Source organism: Nansenia antarctica, assembly GCF_963989245.1.
Source record: "Nansenia antarctica genome assembly, chromosome: 3".
In the NCBI taxonomy this organism is placed as follows: domain Eukaryota; kingdom Metazoa; phylum Chordata; class Actinopteri; order Argentiniformes; family Microstomatidae; genus Nansenia; species Nansenia antarctica.
In genome coordinates, this window is record NC_137688.1 from 77,805,642 (window position 1) to 77,824,543 (window position 18,902).

At 44.0% G+C, this 18,902-nt stretch overlaps 1 protein-coding gene across 1 annotated transcript in view; it reads right to left on the reverse strand.

Annotated features, from left to right (window-relative positions):
- Window positions 1–18,835, reverse strand: part of ehmt2 (euchromatic histone-lysine N-methyltransferase 2) — a gene marked incomplete at its 5' end in the record, with an annotated part of 24,046 nt that extends 5,211 nt beyond the window's left edge. Inside the window, 22 exon segments of the mRNA XM_080526694.1 lie at window positions 196–363; window positions 1,749–1,903; window positions 2,399–2,503; window positions 2,817–2,862; window positions 2,864–2,973; window positions 3,732–3,854; window positions 5,549–5,655; window positions 6,591–6,673; window positions 7,326–7,556; window positions 8,086–8,414; window positions 11,444–11,587; window positions 12,138–12,274; window positions 12,791–12,895; window positions 13,064–13,184; window positions 13,444–13,515; window positions 14,717–14,893; window positions 15,310–15,398; window positions 15,735–15,819; window positions 16,592–16,809; window positions 17,331–17,516; window positions 17,615–17,672; window positions 18,809–18,835. Coding sequence (XP_080382820.1) covers window positions 196–363; window positions 1,749–1,903; window positions 2,399–2,503; window positions 2,817–2,862; window positions 2,864–2,973; window positions 3,732–3,854; window positions 5,549–5,655; window positions 6,591–6,673; window positions 7,326–7,556; window positions 8,086–8,414; window positions 11,444–11,587; window positions 12,138–12,274; window positions 12,791–12,895; window positions 13,064–13,184; window positions 13,444–13,515; window positions 14,717–14,893; window positions 15,310–15,398; window positions 15,735–15,819; window positions 16,592–16,809; window positions 17,331–17,516; window positions 17,615–17,672; window positions 18,809–18,835 — 2,876 coding nt within the window.
- Between the last annotated feature and the right edge of the window lie 67 nt (window positions 18,836–18,902).

Genomic DNA, 18,902 nt, shown 5'->3' on the forward strand with positions numbered 1-18,902 from the left:
CACCTCGACACGTGGACAGGAGGAGGAGCCGGGGGTCGAACCACCAACCTTGCGATCGTTAGACGCCGGCTCTACCTCCTGAGCTACAGCCACAGTCAACTGACATTCTACCAAGTAACAGGGAGTAACTGAAATTTGAATTTTAGAATTTAGAATTTGAATTTTTGTGAGTAAAGCAGAATGTCAGCTACGAACCTGCTGATAATCTTCTCTGTCCGAAGCATGCGATTGGCTATCCCCCTCCGTAGCTTCCTGTTGATCTGGAGTGACACCCAGACGGGCGAATCAGAGCGTGCCAGAGTGAGAGGCGTGTCCCCTTCCCTGTTCATGATGTCGATGTCGGCCCCCCTCGACAGGAACAGCCTGAGTACACACACACCAACACACCACAGACATGGAACAGGCAGAATAAACATCATGTAGCAATGAAGAATGATTGTGATTCTTTTTTTTTTCTTCTTAATTTAGTGTACATTTTTTCTTATTTTTTTTTCTTAATTTAGACCAATGTATTCTTATTGCCGCTCATATGTCCCCCAAATTAGAAGAAGTCCATTAATACTAATTCCGTGATTAACGACTGACTGACGTTCTACAGAATGTCCTGTTTTAGAAACTCTACACTGGCTTCCTGTTAAGTTCAGAATAGATTTCAAGATCCTTCTGCTTGTTTATAAAGCTCTCACTGGCACAGTACCAGAATATGTTCAGACCTTTTGCTAGCATATCAGCCCAATAGAGCTCTCAGGTCTTCTGACGCTGGTTTTCTCTGTGTACCACATGTACAAAAGAAGAGATTTGGTGAGGCTGCATTCTCATTTTATGCACCCAGATTGTGGAATGCACTGCCAGTTTACATTAGGGATGCAACCTCAGCACATTATGTTCAAGTCAAGACTAAAAACCCATCTTTTTAATATTGCCTTTCAACGACTAAATAATTAAATTATGATTATATAATGATTGGAGCACTTTGAGCTGCAACGTTTGCAGGAAAAGTGCTATACAAATAAAAGTTATTATTATTATTATTATTATTATTATTATTATTATTAACTCATTGACTGCCAAAGACGCCAATTGGCGTCTTATAGAATAGTAACGTTGACTGCCAAAGACGCCAATTGGCGTCTTATAGAATTTTTTTTTTTTTCGCGGGGATCGCGTTATTGACATGTTCTACACCTAGCGAGTGAATTTCAGACTTGGGTGTAATGTATTTCGGTCCCAGATGGGGGCAGTAGTTCGATAAAAGCCTGGAGAAGGAAGTGGCTTGCTGTGGGTTGTAGTAATGGCGAAACGGATCAGGGTATGTGCCAAACGCGGCGCGGAGCATTGCGGCGCGGAGCATTGCGGAGCATCGCGGAGCAGCGCGGCCATCGCGCGACTCTTCAAACAGTTCAGAGTCGGATGATACAGAAAAAGTGCAGAAAAATAAAATAAAATAAAAAGTTCTGCAGAAAAAGCTCGTTTTCTCTGTTTATTGGTCAAAATCAGGTGTTTTTGCTGAAACCACCCTATGTTCTACGGCCGATTTCTAAACACTCAAAGAGGCTAGAAACAAACTTTCTTTTTCTGATGAAAGAAGAGAGTCTAAAGTTTTGGTAGATATGTTCAATGTTTATGTAGTCCGAAAATTCAATATTTGGTGGGTCTTCAAAGTTCAGCGAAAATGCCCCAAAAGTCTGGCAGTGTGGAGCTCTCCGCTCTGAACATGGCTGGCAGTCAAAGAGTTAAGAGCCACTCACGTGACGCACTCCTGGAAGCCCTCCCTGGCAGCGATGTGGAGGGGCGTGTCCCCGTGCATGTTGACGGAGGTCAGGGGGCAGCCGGCGTTCAGCACCATCTCAGCGATCTCCACGCAGCCCGCGAAGGACGCCCAGTGGAGACACACGTTCATCTCCTGACGGACAGACACAGGAACAAAAGAGAGAGATGGATCAGTCGATAACCGTGCTGTTTACTGTACTACGAGAGGACGACCCACCACGTCTTCAATACGCCGGTCCAGTGGAACGTCGCTGGTCAGCCATGCAAAGCAAAGACATGAAAATAGAAATATCGGCTGCTAAACGTACTCCTACCATCAAATAATTTAATACTGTGAATTATTTTGCATTTACCAACACCATCATCCCAAAAACTGGGACTGGGACTGGGACCATCTACATTTGCGACTAGCACACATGAATATCAAACACTAATATTTTATCATGTTCAACAATCTAGCTAAAACACCTATATTTAGAGTATCCTATGGAGCTTTCTATAGAAGCTGACTATGTTTGTCTCCAGCATGTTCCTTTTTGGGATGAGTGACAAAATCATGTACTGTATGTCACCCTTCTGAGTTGTTCCAGCAAAAAGGCCAAAGGGAGGGAGAAAGACAGAGACAGACCTTGTCCTTGATGGTGACGTCAGCTCCTCTGTTCAACAGCGCTCTGATCACCTCCAGGTGTTTGTGCTCAGCGGCCCAGATGATGGGAGTCCAGCCTCCACTGTCCTGAGAGGACACACAGATTTAGAGATTACACCACTTCGTATGCATATCCAAAACCAAAAACCTAGAGTCAATACTACACATTGACATTTCTCTTATTGCCTGCACAAAAGAGATGGAACACACCTGACTGACTATCCAGAAACACCTGTCAAGTCCAATTGTCCAATTACTTTTGGGTTACCCTAAAATACAGGGACCATGCCTAAAAAGGTGTCTTAATTACTGAATGGACATTCACAAATACAGTGACAGACTGATCAAACACACACACACACACACACACACACACACACACACACACACACACACAGACTTGTTGGTTGTTGCCACCCTGTCTAGAGCCCACGGCGGCCCCCTCTCTGCCCCACCTGTGCGTTGATGTCCACCTGCCCCGTCTCCAGCAGGAGAATGACGATGTCCAGACTGCCCAGCTTGGCCGCGTGGTGCAGACCAGTATACCCGTCTTCCTCCTGGAAAGTAAGTACGTAAGTAAGTAAGTAAGTAAGTAAGTAAGTAACAGGGTTCCTACAAGTTTCACCAAGTCAAATTTAAGACAATTTTTAAACCTTTTTAAGACCGTTTGGATATAATTTTAGACCTATTCGCGATACCATATGATAGCTTTTTGTCATCCTTGAGCTGATGAAATTAGGGATTTCACTGCCATACAGACAAAAAAGGAAGCGTGGTGGTATATTTGGTCTATCTATAGGAGCATGGTGGTATATTTGGTCCGACTATATAATAATAATTATAATAATAATAACTTTTATTTGTATAGCGCTTTTTCTGCAAACGTTGCAGCTTAAAGTGCTCCAATCATTATATAATCAGAATTGAATTATTTAGTCATTTAAAGGCAATATTAAAAAGATGGGTTTTTAGTCTTGACTTGAACATATTTGTTGAGGTTGCATCCCTAATGTAAACTGGCATGCATTCCAGAATCTGGGTGCATAAAATGAGAATGCAGCCTCACCAAATCTCTTCTTTTGTACATGTGGTACACAGAGAAAACCAGCGTCGGAAGACCTGAGAGCTCTATTGGGCTGATTTGCTAGCAAAAGACCTGAGAGCTCTATTGGGCTGATATGCTAGCAAAAGACCTGAGAGCTCTATTGGGCTGATATGCTAGCAAAAGACCTGAGAGCTCTATTGGGCTGATATGCTAGCAAAAGGTGAGCATAGGAGCATGGTGGTATATTTGGGTGGTACACCCGCCACTCACAATGTGATAGACGCAGGCGCCGCTCTGGACCAGGTATCTGGCCACGTCCTTGTGGTCGTTGATGATGGCCTCCAGGAGAGGGGTCCTCAGGGCTTTGTCTTGGGCGTCCACTTTAGCGCCTGCCTGTAAATAAACAGACACGGACAATTAGTGGTGTCACATCTATAATAGCTGTAAAGTATTCATATTTTTTGTATATTGCAGTGTTTCCTCCAGGATTTTTCACATTAGTGACGGAGTGGTTATCTTTCGCGCGCGCTGCGCCCAAATTTTTTTCACGCGTGCACGGCATAAAACGCGCACTGGCGCTCAAAACAAAGACGTGGTTTCACCAAAAACTAGTATAGAGGGAGGCAACAATTATAATTTCTTAAATAGCGGTTAAGTCATTAAAGCCGAGCAGGTGATTTTATATAGAAGGTGATCAAATACCAATATATCCTACAGCTGCAGCGGAACATGCGGAACGCGCATTACACACACACACACACACACACACACACACACACACACAGAAAGATCAATACGAAGTAGGCCTACGTGAGAGGACACGCACAAAACCGGCTAACGTTACTCATTAACTGTTTACACAAGTAAAATCACAGTGTGACAGTCAGATGGAGCATTCGGTAAACAACAACAGCAAGGTAATGCTATCAGTTGAGTTAAAGAAAACCAACTCTTACCTCTGAGGACACCAACATGAGCCGTGTTTACCCGTACCTCCGCCGTTCTGTTCTTGGTGATTTTAGAAGCAATAGATTCTTTTTGCCCCGTGCATATTGCTATGAATAGTTCGATCTCCACACATGAGTCGGCGATGTTGTCATTTAGCCAGCTCTCAGAGAAGCACATCAGGCTGCACTCCCGATACACTGAATGATGCATCAAGAGTGCCTCCAACTCGTCACATTTGTTGGGTAAGGAGTTAACATTTCCCATTACGATTGATGGTAGAAACGGCTTGTATCTCCACCGCCTCCTCGATTTAGCTTTTAGCTTCGCTCCAGCTTTGCACCCCCGGTATTTCTTCCGTAGTTACGTCAGCTACCACCGCATTTAATTGACCATGAACATCAGAGACATACATTACGAATGTTCATTTAAAATACTCTATACTGAGCACTGGTATAAGAACATGAACCAGAGAACAGCAGTAAATGCAATAACCCACAGTCGTCGCTGATGATGTTGCATTTTCGATTAGGATACGGGATTAAAGGGACCGGCGACGGGCTAAGAGAGAGAGAGGAGAGGGATTTCCTGAAATCCAAATGTCCCGCTAAATTCGGACCAATCACAAAACTGTTTTGAAAGCGTGTCGCCTCGCGCCGCGCGCCTGTTGAGTCTCGATTGCAGTGTGAACACAAACGACGAGGTTAATTGAAACATTGTAACATATTGTAAATAACTACCGCTATATCGTAACGAAATGTTGGTCTGGAAGCGGCCTAAATCTAGCTTCAATCTGCTTTTTTTCTGTTCTCCGGTCATAATAACTCGCTGCCTTTCTGCGCAGCCTGAATCAAAGTGGACTGTCTGAATCATTTGGTGGCGGAGGAAATTCTTTGGTGGCGGCACGCCACGAATAAATGCATATAGAGGAAACACTGTATTGTATTCAATATAAAAAGCTTTTATGAAAGCGGTAAAAAAAAATCAAGATTTCTAATGGTTTAGGCTTCTGAGAAGAGGAATTGCAATTACAATTCCATTACCATAACCATGATTTAAAAGTAACTTTTTGCCCCCACACTCAGTTCTATCTAGTTTGGAACCCCCCACCCACCTAGCACACCTCCCCCCCCCCCACCCACCTGGACCAGCAGGTAGCAGACCTCCAGCAGACCCCGCCCCGCAGCAGCGTGAAGAGCACAGCGTCTGTACTGGATGTCGGCCTGGTAGGCAGGGTCGATGCCCTCCACTGGGCCGCAGGGAGAGAGGGAGGGAGGGGGGGAGGGAGGGATGGAGGAAGAAGGAACAGAGCGTCAAGGCTTTTAGAAAAAACTAGACACACCTTTTCTCCCTGGCCTTTGACCTGAGGTGAGCCTGCCTCCCGACACTGCACTTTTTGTACTTTCATTTCTGCACTTGTATTTTGTATTGCACCTTGTTTTTAGTGTATTTTTTTATCTGTTGTTTCTCTTTTACTAGTGTTTTCTGTTAAGCACTTTGGGCGGCTGTTTTTGTCGTTGTAAAATGTGCTCTATAAATAAACATGACTTACTTACTTACTTACTAACATTAGGGTGCAATCTCAATAGTCAAACAGCTTCCCCCTACTTGTCTCCTTTTCCTCTCCTGTACTCAACAGACAATTGTACACGCACATTATTGCTCTGACAGTACCTTAGCTGAGCTCAGTTTTTAGACTATTGAGATTCACTTAGTACCATAATTAAACTCCTGATTCGGGGCTGAGCTGCACTGTGCTTGAATGATTTCACAGCCACCATAGTTGCTGTCGCAGTGCTGGGAAAATTATTTAGTTACTGTGGTTCAGGGTTGGACATTAACGGTTGCCCGGGGTAGTAAAAAATTCGCTGCTGGATGCTGGATCTGTGTATCGGTGTGCAGGAAGAACAACGGACGGCGCAGGCGCCAGACCAGACTAGATGATCGTGGAGTGAAGATATTATTGAAGCGTACGCGCTGATCGACAGACAGGTGGACAGGCGCGTACGTTTTAATAATATCTTCACTCCACGATCATCTAGTCTGGTCTGACGCCTGCGCCGTCCGTTGTTCTTCAAACAAACAAACAACAAACCCGGCGAATTTTTTACTTGCCCCGGGCAATCGGGCAACCGTTAATGTCGAACCCTGTTTAGCGTAGGAGTCCTGGTTAGTGACACTCACTGAGCATGACGAGGACCCTCTGTACCTCTCCCTGCTTGGCGGCGGGGTAGAGCTGGCGGGGGTGGAACCTCAACTTCTTCCTCCTACAACATCAACACAGAGAAGAACACGGCGTGAGAACAGGTCACATGGTACAGCTGTGACGGCTTTAGTTGTGTCTGACTGGCCCCCAAGGCTGATCCAGTACCACTAGACAGATGAGAAGTAGGGTCTTCTACAAATCTACTTCAAGGATGTGAGGACCGAAGGATGCAGTTTTTTTAAAAAGTATTAAAATAATAATAATGTTATATATACAGGGTTCCCACACCTTCTGAAGCTAAGTAAAACATTTTTGAATATTTTTTTTGAGAGAGAGGGGAATTCAAGTACTTTCAATGACATGTCCATGTCTATTTTCAAAATCTTTTAAGACCTTGATTTATTTTTCTCAAATTCACAAACTTTCAAGGATTTCAACGACCCGTGGGAAACCTGTATATAATAAAATATATTAACAAACAGTAAGTCTGCATCTCAAATAGCACACCCCACCCTAACTTTGACCAGTAGCCTCCTATGCTATGCGGCTAATGAGTTAGGCTAGGCTAATGAGGCTAACTAGTTAGGCTAGGCTAATGAGGCTAACTAGTTAGGCTGGGCTAATGAGGCTAACGAGTTAGGCTAGGCTAGTGAGTTAAAGACAGTACACAGGGTGTGCCACATGCGATAATGTCCTGATGTTGTTGTGGTCACCTCTCCTGGTCCTGGGTGAGGATGGCCTTCTGCAGGGAGGCCCTGCTGGGCCCGGGGGGCAGGGCGCCGGGGCAGACGGGCTTCCCGTTGGGGAGGCAGAGGGACGGCCCCACGCTGTCGATGACGTCCCCCCCCTCCGCCGGGAGGGCCGGGTCCAGGGGCGCGGCCGAGCCCGTGGGAGGGGCGGGCTGCTGCTCGGCCGGGCGCTTCACACACCCACGCATGCGGGCGCTGAGGAGGGAGAGAGAGAATGGTATTGGTCCATCATCAGCAGACGTGTCAAATATACCCCACGTATACGGACTACCTAACCGTAACACTAGAACAGCCATGAGGAGTGTGAGTAAACTGTGAGTAAAGAAAAAGTGTTATATCTTTGCACTAATTTCAGGACCCTCCTTTCATGACTTTTCCTAGATGTGTGCGTTCTACCACCCAGTATCCATACATTTGCAAAAATCACATCAGGATAAGCTAGTATGAAGATATTTAGTTTTTCTGTGTAGGAAGCAGGCTAATTTACAGGCGGTAACTAGTGGTCGTTGTGTGTAAATAGCAGCTTGAGCATTGTAAAGAGGCGGCTCTTTTAGTAGGTAAAAAAGGCACGGCTGTTCTTAAGCACACAGTCACTTTACTCAATACTACCTCTCACACACACTGCCACCATATCAGACCTGAATAGACCAAAAACCCGCCAATCCACCCAGTGGACGACTCAAGAAATGCAGTCAGTTTTTCACTCTCTCTCTGGCTCTCTCACCTGATAGGACCTTCCGGCCTTTTCCCGTTTTTCAGCGCCCCCCCCGTGGAGGCTGCCAGGGAGAGGGCGGGGGAGGGGGCGGGCGGCGGGAGGGACGAGGGCGTGGTGGTGGAGGAGGCTGACGTCGTGACGATCGTTGCCGTGACCGCCGCCGCGGAGGGGGGGATGGTGACCTCCTGCGCCTCTGACGCGTCCTCCCCACAGTGGGGGCAGAACAGCATGCCGGCCCCCAGCCCCCCCCGGCCCCGCCCGCCCCCCAGCACCGACACGCAGCCCCGGTGGAAGCGGTGGGCGATGCGCTGGTCTGGACAACACTCCAGGAAGGTGCCCTGAGAGGAGAGGGGGGATGGAAGGTTCTGGTCAAGTAATAATATCATATGACATACAGTAATAATATGACACAGTAATAATATGACACAGTAATAATATGACATACAGTAATAATTAGGGTTGGGTACCGAAAACCGGTACCGGTATGGTACCGGTTACTTTACATTCGGTACCTACCGAACCGAATTGCAACGGAGATTTCTGTGCCTCGTTTCGGTTCCTCTCTCACCCCCTGGTGTCCGAAACGGACGTCAACCGCTCGTGACATTGCCCATTAAAGTTCCACACAGTGCATGCAATCGAGACTGAATCGCTCTCAACACACGCGAGGCGACGCGCTTGCAAAACAGTTTTGTGATTGGTCTGAATTTTGCGGGACATTTGGATTTCAGGAAATCACTCCTTTCCCTCTCTCCATCACTTCAGCAACGACACAGTCAGGGGAAAAGAAGGGGAGTCAAAGTTTTATTGACAACGGATTTACATGCTGGAAAAACATGCAGCTAGGCACATTTGGACAATACGAGACGCAATATGCGCGGGGCAAAAATAATCTAAAATCATCACGAACAGAACAGCGGAGGTACGGGTAAACAGGGTAAACAGGGCTTATGTCGGTGTCATCAAAGGTAAAAGTTGGTTTTCTCAGCTGATAATATGCATTACCTTGCTATTGGTTGTTTACTGAATGCTCCATCTGACTGTCACACTGTGATTTTACTTGTGTAAACAGTTAATGAGTAACGTTAGCCCGTTTTGTGCGTGTACTCTCATGTAGGCCTACTTCGTATTGATGAGCTGATAATCTTTCAGTGTGTGTGTGTGTATGTATGTGACTGTCAGTCACAAGTTTATATTCTACGAATGTTGTTCAGTGCTGTATGCGCGTTCCCGGTTCTGTGTGTAGGCTACTTCATATTCAATGAGCTGATTATCTTTGTGTGTGTGTGTGTGTGTGTGTCTTGGGCGTATCTGTCAGTCACATTCAGTGCTATATGCGGGTTCCCCATGTTCTGCTGCAGCTGTAGCGTCAGGATATGTTGGTATTTGATCACCTTCTATATAAAACATCGCCGCTCGGCATTAATGGCGTGCACGCGGAAAATCGCGTCAGTGACCACCCCGCCACTGATGTGAAAAATCCAGGGGAAAAAAGTACCGATTTAAGTACCGTTACGGTACCGGTACCGTTTTTAAAGTATCGATTTGGCACCGGTATCGAATAAAACCCAAACGGTACCCAACCCTAGTAATAATATGACACAGTAATAATATGACATACAGGTCAATATTACCTCCATCTCTCAATATTGTTAAAATGAAGAACATTATGTTGAAATATGTTGAAAAAGACAAGGGGTTTTCATGGGGTGTCCTATCTTTTTTCTCACATGACTGTATATGACTCTATATTGACATGACTGTATTCTGAAGTTTGTGACTTATGTACTTTTCAGGGTTCCCACACCTTCTGAAACATCAAATTCAAGCACCTTTCAAGACTCAATTCCCTCAAATTCAAGGACCCAACACGGCATAGTTTGAGACAGATCTAGATGAGAATTTATATAATAGGAACTATCCGCTCACAGAGAACAATTACAAAGAGAGGCTTGAATGTGTGAACACTAGATGGTCTCTTGCCTTCTCTACCACAGCACAGCTGTAAAACATTTTTAATATACTGTATATATTATTATTTTTTGAGAGAGAGAGAGAGGGGAATTCAAGCACTTTCAATGACCCATGTCTATTTTCAAAAACTTAAAAGACCTTGATTTCCCCCCTCAAATTCACAAACTTTCAAGGATTTCAAGGACCCGTGGGAACGTATTTTTTAAGTATTTGTTTTCTGAGTGGGGCAGTCCCACTCATATTTTTCCTTTTATTGACAGATACAGTGTAGATTATGACAGGAAGGATGCGGCTACGTGGTCGACGCTTAACCCACTACGCCACCTAAGCTCCCCACTTTCATAGTGTATTGGCTGAGCTCGGTGAGGACAATTTGGGTGCATAAAATGAGAATGCAGCCTCACCAAATCTCTTCTTTTGTACATGTGGTACACAGAGAAAGCCAGTGTCAGAAGACCTCTTGAGAGCTCTATTGGGCTGATATGCTAGCAAAAGGTCTGAACATATTCTGTTGAGAGTGAGAGCTTTATAAACAAGCTTTTACAGCTTTTAACAAGAGTTTATAGTATATATGTGTGGTGGCCTGGGAAAACCCGTCGGATGTCGCTGTCGTTCGTTTGTGGCAAAGAGCAAAAATAGATGGAAATCGCGATTTGGGCGATTTTGATAGATAGATAGACTTTATTTGTCATTGCTACAGTACAGGTACCAAACAACGAAATTTAGGAGGGGAGGCTCCCCTGGTGTTTAGGAAAGGAAAAAGAAACACATTTTAGAAAAAGCATAGATGCATAAAATCACAAGAAGGTAAGGAGCTGGTTTACATCAATAGAGGCTATGTACACAATCCACTGTACTATACTGTACAGATAGTCAACTAGGGTTGTCATATTTCACAAGAAAGTATTTTTTCACATTATTTTAAAGTGTCACAGTTTGCAGGCTTATGTGGTATTCTAGTACTTTGAACTCCATACTACATTATGGTGAATAAACATTTTAAGAAAACAAAAGAGAAAGTACTTATTTTTATGTTTTTGTGGTGGGTAGTTTGCTTTGCATCACAAGCAGACAAACGAGACCAGCCGATCTGCATAGGCTCCTCCCCCGACCCGGAGGAGAAAGGGGTCGGGGGCAGCATTTCTCATCTTTCACTTTTTTTGACATGATACATTAAAATGCTCATAACTTTTTAACTTCTAATTTATGGAAATATTAAAAAATGAAAATGTCAAAATGCCACCATGTGAAGGGTTTTCCCAGGCCACCACACATATATATATACAGTCAAGGGGCTGCATCTAGGCTTGGGGCAAGCATGCCTGACTCCAAACAGTAGGATTCAACCATACTAGTCTACATTGATGTTTATGATAAACCACTGTGTTCTCACCGTGATGCAGAAGTAGCCACAGCCAGGGCAGCAGTGGTGCTTCACCATGTGGGAGCGGTGGCTCTCACACAGCACCATGAGAGACACGCGGCTGGACGGACGCATGGTCTCCCCCTTCACTATGGAGTTGGTGCAGCCCGCCAACTGAGACACACAGGGGGGGGGGGGGAGAGAGGCACAATAATAATGCAATATTATATTTGAACACAATGACAGTGTCTTTGAATCAGAATCGCTTTTATTACAACTTACTGTACACAAGTACACAAGAGTAAAATTCTTCAATGGCTTTCCTCAACATTGACATTGACACATATTAAAGTAACGAAAAAAGTAACCCTACATTGATAAAGTAATAAAGTGATGGATTTTTACAGTGGCCTCAATAGTACTAAAATGCTGTGCAGAGGGGAAATGGGAGGGGGAGGGGGGGGGAGAGAGAGAGAGAGGGGTAGAACCAGGGAGAGAGAGAGAGAGAGGGAGAGGGAGAGAACCAGGGAGAGAGAGAGAGAGAGAGAGAGGGAGAGAACCAGGGAGAGAGAGAGAGAGAGGGAGAGGGAGAGGGAGAGAGAGAGAGAGAGGGGGGGAGAGAGGGAGAGAACCAGGGAGAGAGAGGGAGAAAGTTTTACCAGACAATTACAACAGTTGTATAAGTCTGTCTCACACACACACACACACACACACACACACACACCTCTCCGTTGGTGCTCTCCGTGGCCATGCAGAGTCTGTTGGCCCGTCCGGAGGCTCCGTCCACCCGGGGCGCCTCCATCCTGCAGCTGCACAGAGGCAGCTCCTCCAGACGCTCTGTCTCTCCTGCATCACTGCCTTCTACACACACACACACACACACACACACACACACACACACACACACACACACAATCAAGGGGTGCAAACTGGTGATGGCCCAAAAAGGTGACACTTTTCCCCCCACTTTTTTTTTTGCATTTTTGTTGATCGGGTGGGGGGGGGTGGAAAGCGCTAGCACTTTAATGGTGCTAAATGGATAGCGCTAGCACTAGCGGTGGTCTCAGCGGTGGCCTTAACCTTAACAGCCACATAATTATGTTGAAAACAGGTTGCTTACTGTGACTGTGTCCTCCACACTGTCTAGAATTGTATCGAGCTGCATGAAGGTAAAAGTTATTTCAACAGCAGCAGAGTTTAGCAGACAGGAGGATTAGTTAGAAGAATAGTCCACATTGATGTTCATGGGATAAACCATACTAGTCTATGGGAAGAGTCCATGAGTTTATGGGAAGATTAGGTGCCGCTAGTTAGGATTCAACCCAGAGACCCAGGAGTGTAAACAGAGAGAAGCTGTGTTGCGCGTCCTGGACCCACCGTGATGAGGTGACAGCGTGAGGCTGTCTGCAGCCGTGATGTCCAGGGAGCCGAGAGGAACCTCTGTGTACTCGCTGGACGCCCCCAGACCAGCTGCTGCTGAGGCTGCTGGGAAACCCATTCAAAGAACATGATGGTAAAGTATATAAAAAAAACAACAACAACAACAACAACACCACTGTCAAAATAGTGAACCATCGCTTTAACAATCGCACTAATCATGACTTGAACTCCCACTGTCCCCCCCCCCCACCACTCCCACTCCCCACTCACCTCCCCCCACCTCCACTCCCTCAGCTCTCTCCCTCCCTTTCCCACGCCCGGGGCGTGTCCACGGCGACTCGCTCTTCCCTTTGGTCCTCTGGCCCCGCCTCTGAGGGTCAGACTCGGAGCTCTGAGAACAACAAAGGTTTGGTTGACAAACTGCTTTTTACCCAACAAGAGGAAATCTCATCTCTATGATATGATGAAAGCATCTTTGAGTGACTAGAAAAGCGCTATATGAGCCTAATGTATTATTATTATTATTATTATTATTATTATTATAAAACATCCCTTTGAAGGTTTACTTGGGGGAAACAGTGCCCAAAAGCCCCAAAAAACGAGTCTAACTCTGGAGTCTGGACAGAAGTGAGATGGAGCCACTGACTCACATGGTCTGACATGTTCCCAGACTCCTCCACGTCTCGTTCACACAGCCTTGCTTCTACTCCACCGTCCTCAGACTGCAACCATGACAACACAACACATATCAGAGAGAGAGGGGCAACATTGATGTTTTTATGGGCCTCAACTAGTGTTGTTCCGATACCGATACTAGTATCGGCATGGCCACCGATACGCACAAAAATGCTGGTATCGGTATCGGCGAGTACTTTACAAGAACGCAAGTTTTTACAAAAACTTTACGAGTTTTACAAAGGTTTTGAGCAGTGCCAGACTAAGTGTTAGCAATAATTTTACATCGAGGTGAGTATGCGGCTCAAAAAACATGTTTTTTTGTTTTGTTTTTTCAAACGCTGTGGTATCGGATCGGTACTCGGTATCGGCAAGTACTGCACGGTCAGGTATCGGTATCGGGATCAAAAAATGGTATCGGAACAACACTAGCCTCAACAACAACCCTGGTGGTTCTGTGGCGAATGGCTGTGTTCTAAAACACGTTCTACAACAGCATGTTTGGATACTGGATTCTGATTGGCTAGCAACAGTGGTAAATATCTCAACAACCCACTGTTCAGACTGCATTTCCAGTATCAATGTTCCCTTGTTTATGGGACTATGATGTTATCATTCCCTTGTTTATGGGACTATATTCTGTGGCGGAAGAATATGTATTTTGAAACGATTAATGATTGTAAATACATGAATTTAATGTTACAACTGTGTATTTATTTTTTATATTATGTGGTGGCTGTTGTAGAAAAGCAATTTACTATTCGAGGGCGGGGGTTGTGGAGTCATTTACCACAGGGTACATTTTCCTACTCGACTTCGCCTCGTGCCACAACCCTGTATCAGTGGTAAATGAGTCCACAACCCCCTTCCTCTCATGGTGAATTGCTTCCTTCTTGTACTCTAATCTAGAGTATCTATACGGTATTACACTCTAGATACAGTGCAGGAACGCATTGTGGAACACAGCCAATGTCTCACAGCCAATGTCTCACATCCATTGATGTGGGCCACAGAGGAGAGCAACTGCTATTCCTAAGATGGATTTTATAATATTTTGTTGTCTGTTTTTATGATGTTTTATTCTCCAGTTGTGTAACCTTGTACTTGTACTGGTGGTGTGCTTCTATCTTGGCCAGGCTGGTCTCACTCAAAAAAGATAAAAAATCTCAAGGGACCTCCCAGGTTAAATAAAGGTTAAATAAAAATAAAAATAAAATAAAGAAATAAAAAGCTCAACCTTCTCCTCACCTTGCTGTCAGAGTACACTGCGTCTGTGTCGTCTCTTGAATAGGGGTGATAGAGTTTGGCCCCCTCCTCGTCTGCATCATCCTCCTCCTCCTCGTCCAGGTCCTCCAGCCAGCTGCGCTGTCCTGACGTTGTCATGGCAACTGGCTCCACCCCCTCACGGTGCACACGGTCACCAGACTTCATATAAAAAAAATATTATTTAATAATAATGACCAGATTGTAAGCAACCACTTGTGGCATTCCAAGTGCACTCACTCATATACAAGAAGTATACTAATATAGTAATATAATATTAATATAATATACTAAGAAGTAGGGATGGGGTTAGATTGATCAACGTAACAGTATTGACTAGTTAATCAGGGGACCTTCACCATACCCTGCACAAAAATAGGGACTCAACAAAGATTATTTTTTTTAAAGACCATTAGGCACAAATGGTTTCAAATCTACACACAGTTGGAAAAGCTAAAACGACTTAATCATTTAGCAATTACTTAATTACAAAATGGAGTTGGACCCATCCCTACAAAGAATGGATATAATAAAGGACAGCATCCCTACCCATGATCCTCTACAACCTCAGACCTTACCTTCTGATCTTTGTCTGTGACGCTACCAGTCTTCATAGGAGGGATGTCAGAGCCCAGGCCCAATCTCCTCCTCTTTGCTGCTGCAAATGCTGGGGAACAGAGAATTCATATTCATACATTCATACATGCAAATGTGCTTAGGTTAACTTTTATAGCCTGTGTCTGCTCACTGTTTCTGTTGCTTGTTTGTTGTTATTTTATGTTGTATATTGTATGTTTTTATACTGTATGTGGTGTCTTTTTAATTAAGGTCTGCTTTTCTTGGCCAGGGCTCATTTGATCTGTCTCAATATGACTACACTGGTTAAATAAAGGATTCATAATAATAATAATAATAATAATAATAATAATAATAATAATAATAATAATAATAATATTGTAGATTGTCTTCCACCTAAGCATGTGTGTAACATTTCAATACTGACCGGTTTCCATCGCTATGTCTGTAGTAAAGCTGGCCGTGGGCTCTGTGGGGTTGACTGGCACAATGGGTGACTCTATGCACCTCATCTGAAACACAACCAGTCATGGAATCATGTGGTTATGAAGTAGTTCATGTTAAAATGTGATAGGAATGTACAGTGGCCTCCATAAATATTAGGACATTTAGGCATTTTTTCTTCTTTTGGCCCTAACACTCCAACGATTACTATGAGGTTTATAGTGTATAGTGCTCCTATTTTCATGCCACCAAAAGTATAGGGATAGATTCATAATATGTCCAAATTAAGCAGTCATGTTGAGCAATCAGTCTGGCTGAAGTCTGTGACCCATAGAGATATGGAGTTAAATGGTAAATGGACTCCACTTATATAGCGCCTTTATCCAAAGCGCTTTACAACGGCCTCTCATTCAACCAGATACATCAGTCAAGCCAACTGTCCGAATATTTTTGCTGCCATGTAATAGGGGGACTATGTATAAAAAAAGTGTGTTTCATTTTGAAATTATGAAACCAATATGTACACAAGTAGCCTCAAATAAAAGGTGAGAACCATATAGTAATTGTTTGATTTCAAATAAAACTTTTGGTGTATCGAGCCAAAAGAGGAAATGATTCACTGTCCCAATACTTATGCAGGGCACTGTACACAAGCTTGAATGGTTGAATATACAGATTTGTCAAGTTAACAAATCAATTCAATATACTCAGAAAGATTACAAACATAAGGAATGTGAGCAATGTTTACTGTTGTATTTACATCAACAGCCATAATTACATGAACAGCTATGTCAACCTGGTGAATGTGCCATTCATTATCCATGTTTTTAAGAGACCCACCTGTGTCGGAGGAGGTCTGTTCATGGTCTTGCGAGCACGATGTATCTTTGGAGGGGTGGCAGAGACGGGTGGAGGAGAGGAGGAGGGAGCGGGGAGTAGAGATTTACTGACAGGCCCAGAGACACTCATCTTGGCTCTACCAGGAGGAGACGCTGAGAAGAGGGAGAGCGAAGAGGAGGAGGAGGAGGATGTGGACGGAAGGGTCTTTGCTGCGTGTCCTGTGAAGAAGTAAACAATGTTCAAGGGCCTCCTAGATTAAACAGATAATAATAATAATAATAATAATAACAATAATAATAATAACAATAATAATAATAATAATAATAATAATACATTAGACTTTTACATTAGGCTTTTCTAGACACTCAAAAACGCTTTACAAACTTTGTAAGGATTGAGTAGTAAAATAAAAAGAAATAAATAAATAAATAAAAGAAAGTATAGGGGTCTAATTAATTTTTTGATTACTAAATCTAAGTCTAAGTGTCTTTGTAGGACAATCTACTCTGGATACTGCAATTACACCTAGATTTCGGGTGGAGAAGCGGCGAAAACAAGCAACGCCAGCGTCCTCTCTCGACCGGCATTTTTTGAAAAGTGATGACCACAACAACATGACAGATGACAACAAACACATAAAAGAAAGAGAAAAAACTAAAGCTGGCAACAGGAACTAGACACACACAAACAAATTAATTTCTAACAAGTCATTGTGGACACATGAAGGATGCATATTTACCTGCAAGGGCTCTGCCTGACACACACAGAGAGGAGGCCAGAGAGGAGGCCAGCCTTTCACTCTCCTCTCCTCCTTTCAGTCCATCCCTCTCTACCTGCTGCAATAGTGCTGGAGACAGCATCCCACCCATGGCCTCCGTCTCCTTGGTAACCACTGTTGCAGTGGTACTTGAATTACCTTGGGGACGTTTAACATATCTCAATCAATCTAAACAGGATAACTGTAAGATGAACGCTGATGCCTCCACAACTTTGAGAATTCCACTATTCTCCCAACGTACATACCTCGATCTAAGTGTCTCACTTCAGGGTCCATTTCCAATGCATCACTGTCAGACAACTCCTGGTAGGATAGACAAACCATATCAAACACATGGTGAAATAGTAAGTAAGTAGTAAGTCATGTTTATTGATATAGCACATTTTACAACGACAAAAACAGCCGCCCAAAGTGCTTAACAGAAAACGTAAAAGAGAAACAACAGATAAAAAATACCCTTAAAAACAAGGTGCAACACAAAATACAAGTGCAGAAATAAAAGTACAGTAGTAAGTGATGACAGCTTTTAAAAACTAGTTGTTGGTGATGAAGACATACTGATAAATGCACCCCAGTGCTCCCCAACTGTGCACTGATTAAACTTTCCAAAGTAATAACAGAATGCATGCAAATTAATTGCAAGAGCATACGCATATAAACTCGTATAAACTGGAGGAGTCAAGATCGGGCAATGAGGGATTTTTTTTACGGTGAACCAAAAATCTTGGTTCCCAGATTTCAGTTACAGGTAAAGAAGGGCAGTTCTATGCTCCATGTCTTAAGTGAGTGCATGAGTGCATGTCTTCAGGTTAGGTCTTAAGACGACTTAAGACATCTTGACAGACAAAGATGTCTTATTTTGGTTAATTAAGACATCTAAGACATCTCAAGACAAGGTGATGGCTGGGTATGTACTTTACTTTCACGCATGATTCTGATTCCGCACAATTGAATGTAGCCTAGTCTCGTGCACAGCTGCAGGTTGCATTGCCACTGACAGGGACACTCGACCACACTACACACGGATGCACCGACATTCTGCACTGGTTGAAGCGATGGAGCATGTATTTTTACATCAGGATTATCGGTTTGCAATGTATGCAATGTATGCAATGTATGCAATGTTTGCAATGTTTGCAATGTATGCAATGTTTGGAGGATATCGGTTTGCAATGTTGCATTGTGCAGATAACGCGAACCAGCCCCATGCATTGTTCACGAGAGAGGAGGTGGAGCGAGCCCTCTGTTGAAGCTTAGCTGCAGGACAGCTATTTTAGCTAAGCAAGTAAGTCCAAACGATACTTTTACGCCAGTCAGTAAAAGACAAAACAACTTGTAAAACATTGCATTTCAGATATGCATGGCTTTAGGCTCGAGAAAATGAATGACTGATTTGCTCGGGGAAACTGTTGTTGTTCCCCCAAAATGTTTTTACCAACCTTGGTCGTTTTCTCAGACGCCGACATGTTTCCAATGAGATCTGACGTACAAGACGTCATCACGTCGCGGTCGAACGTCAACGTACAAACGCTC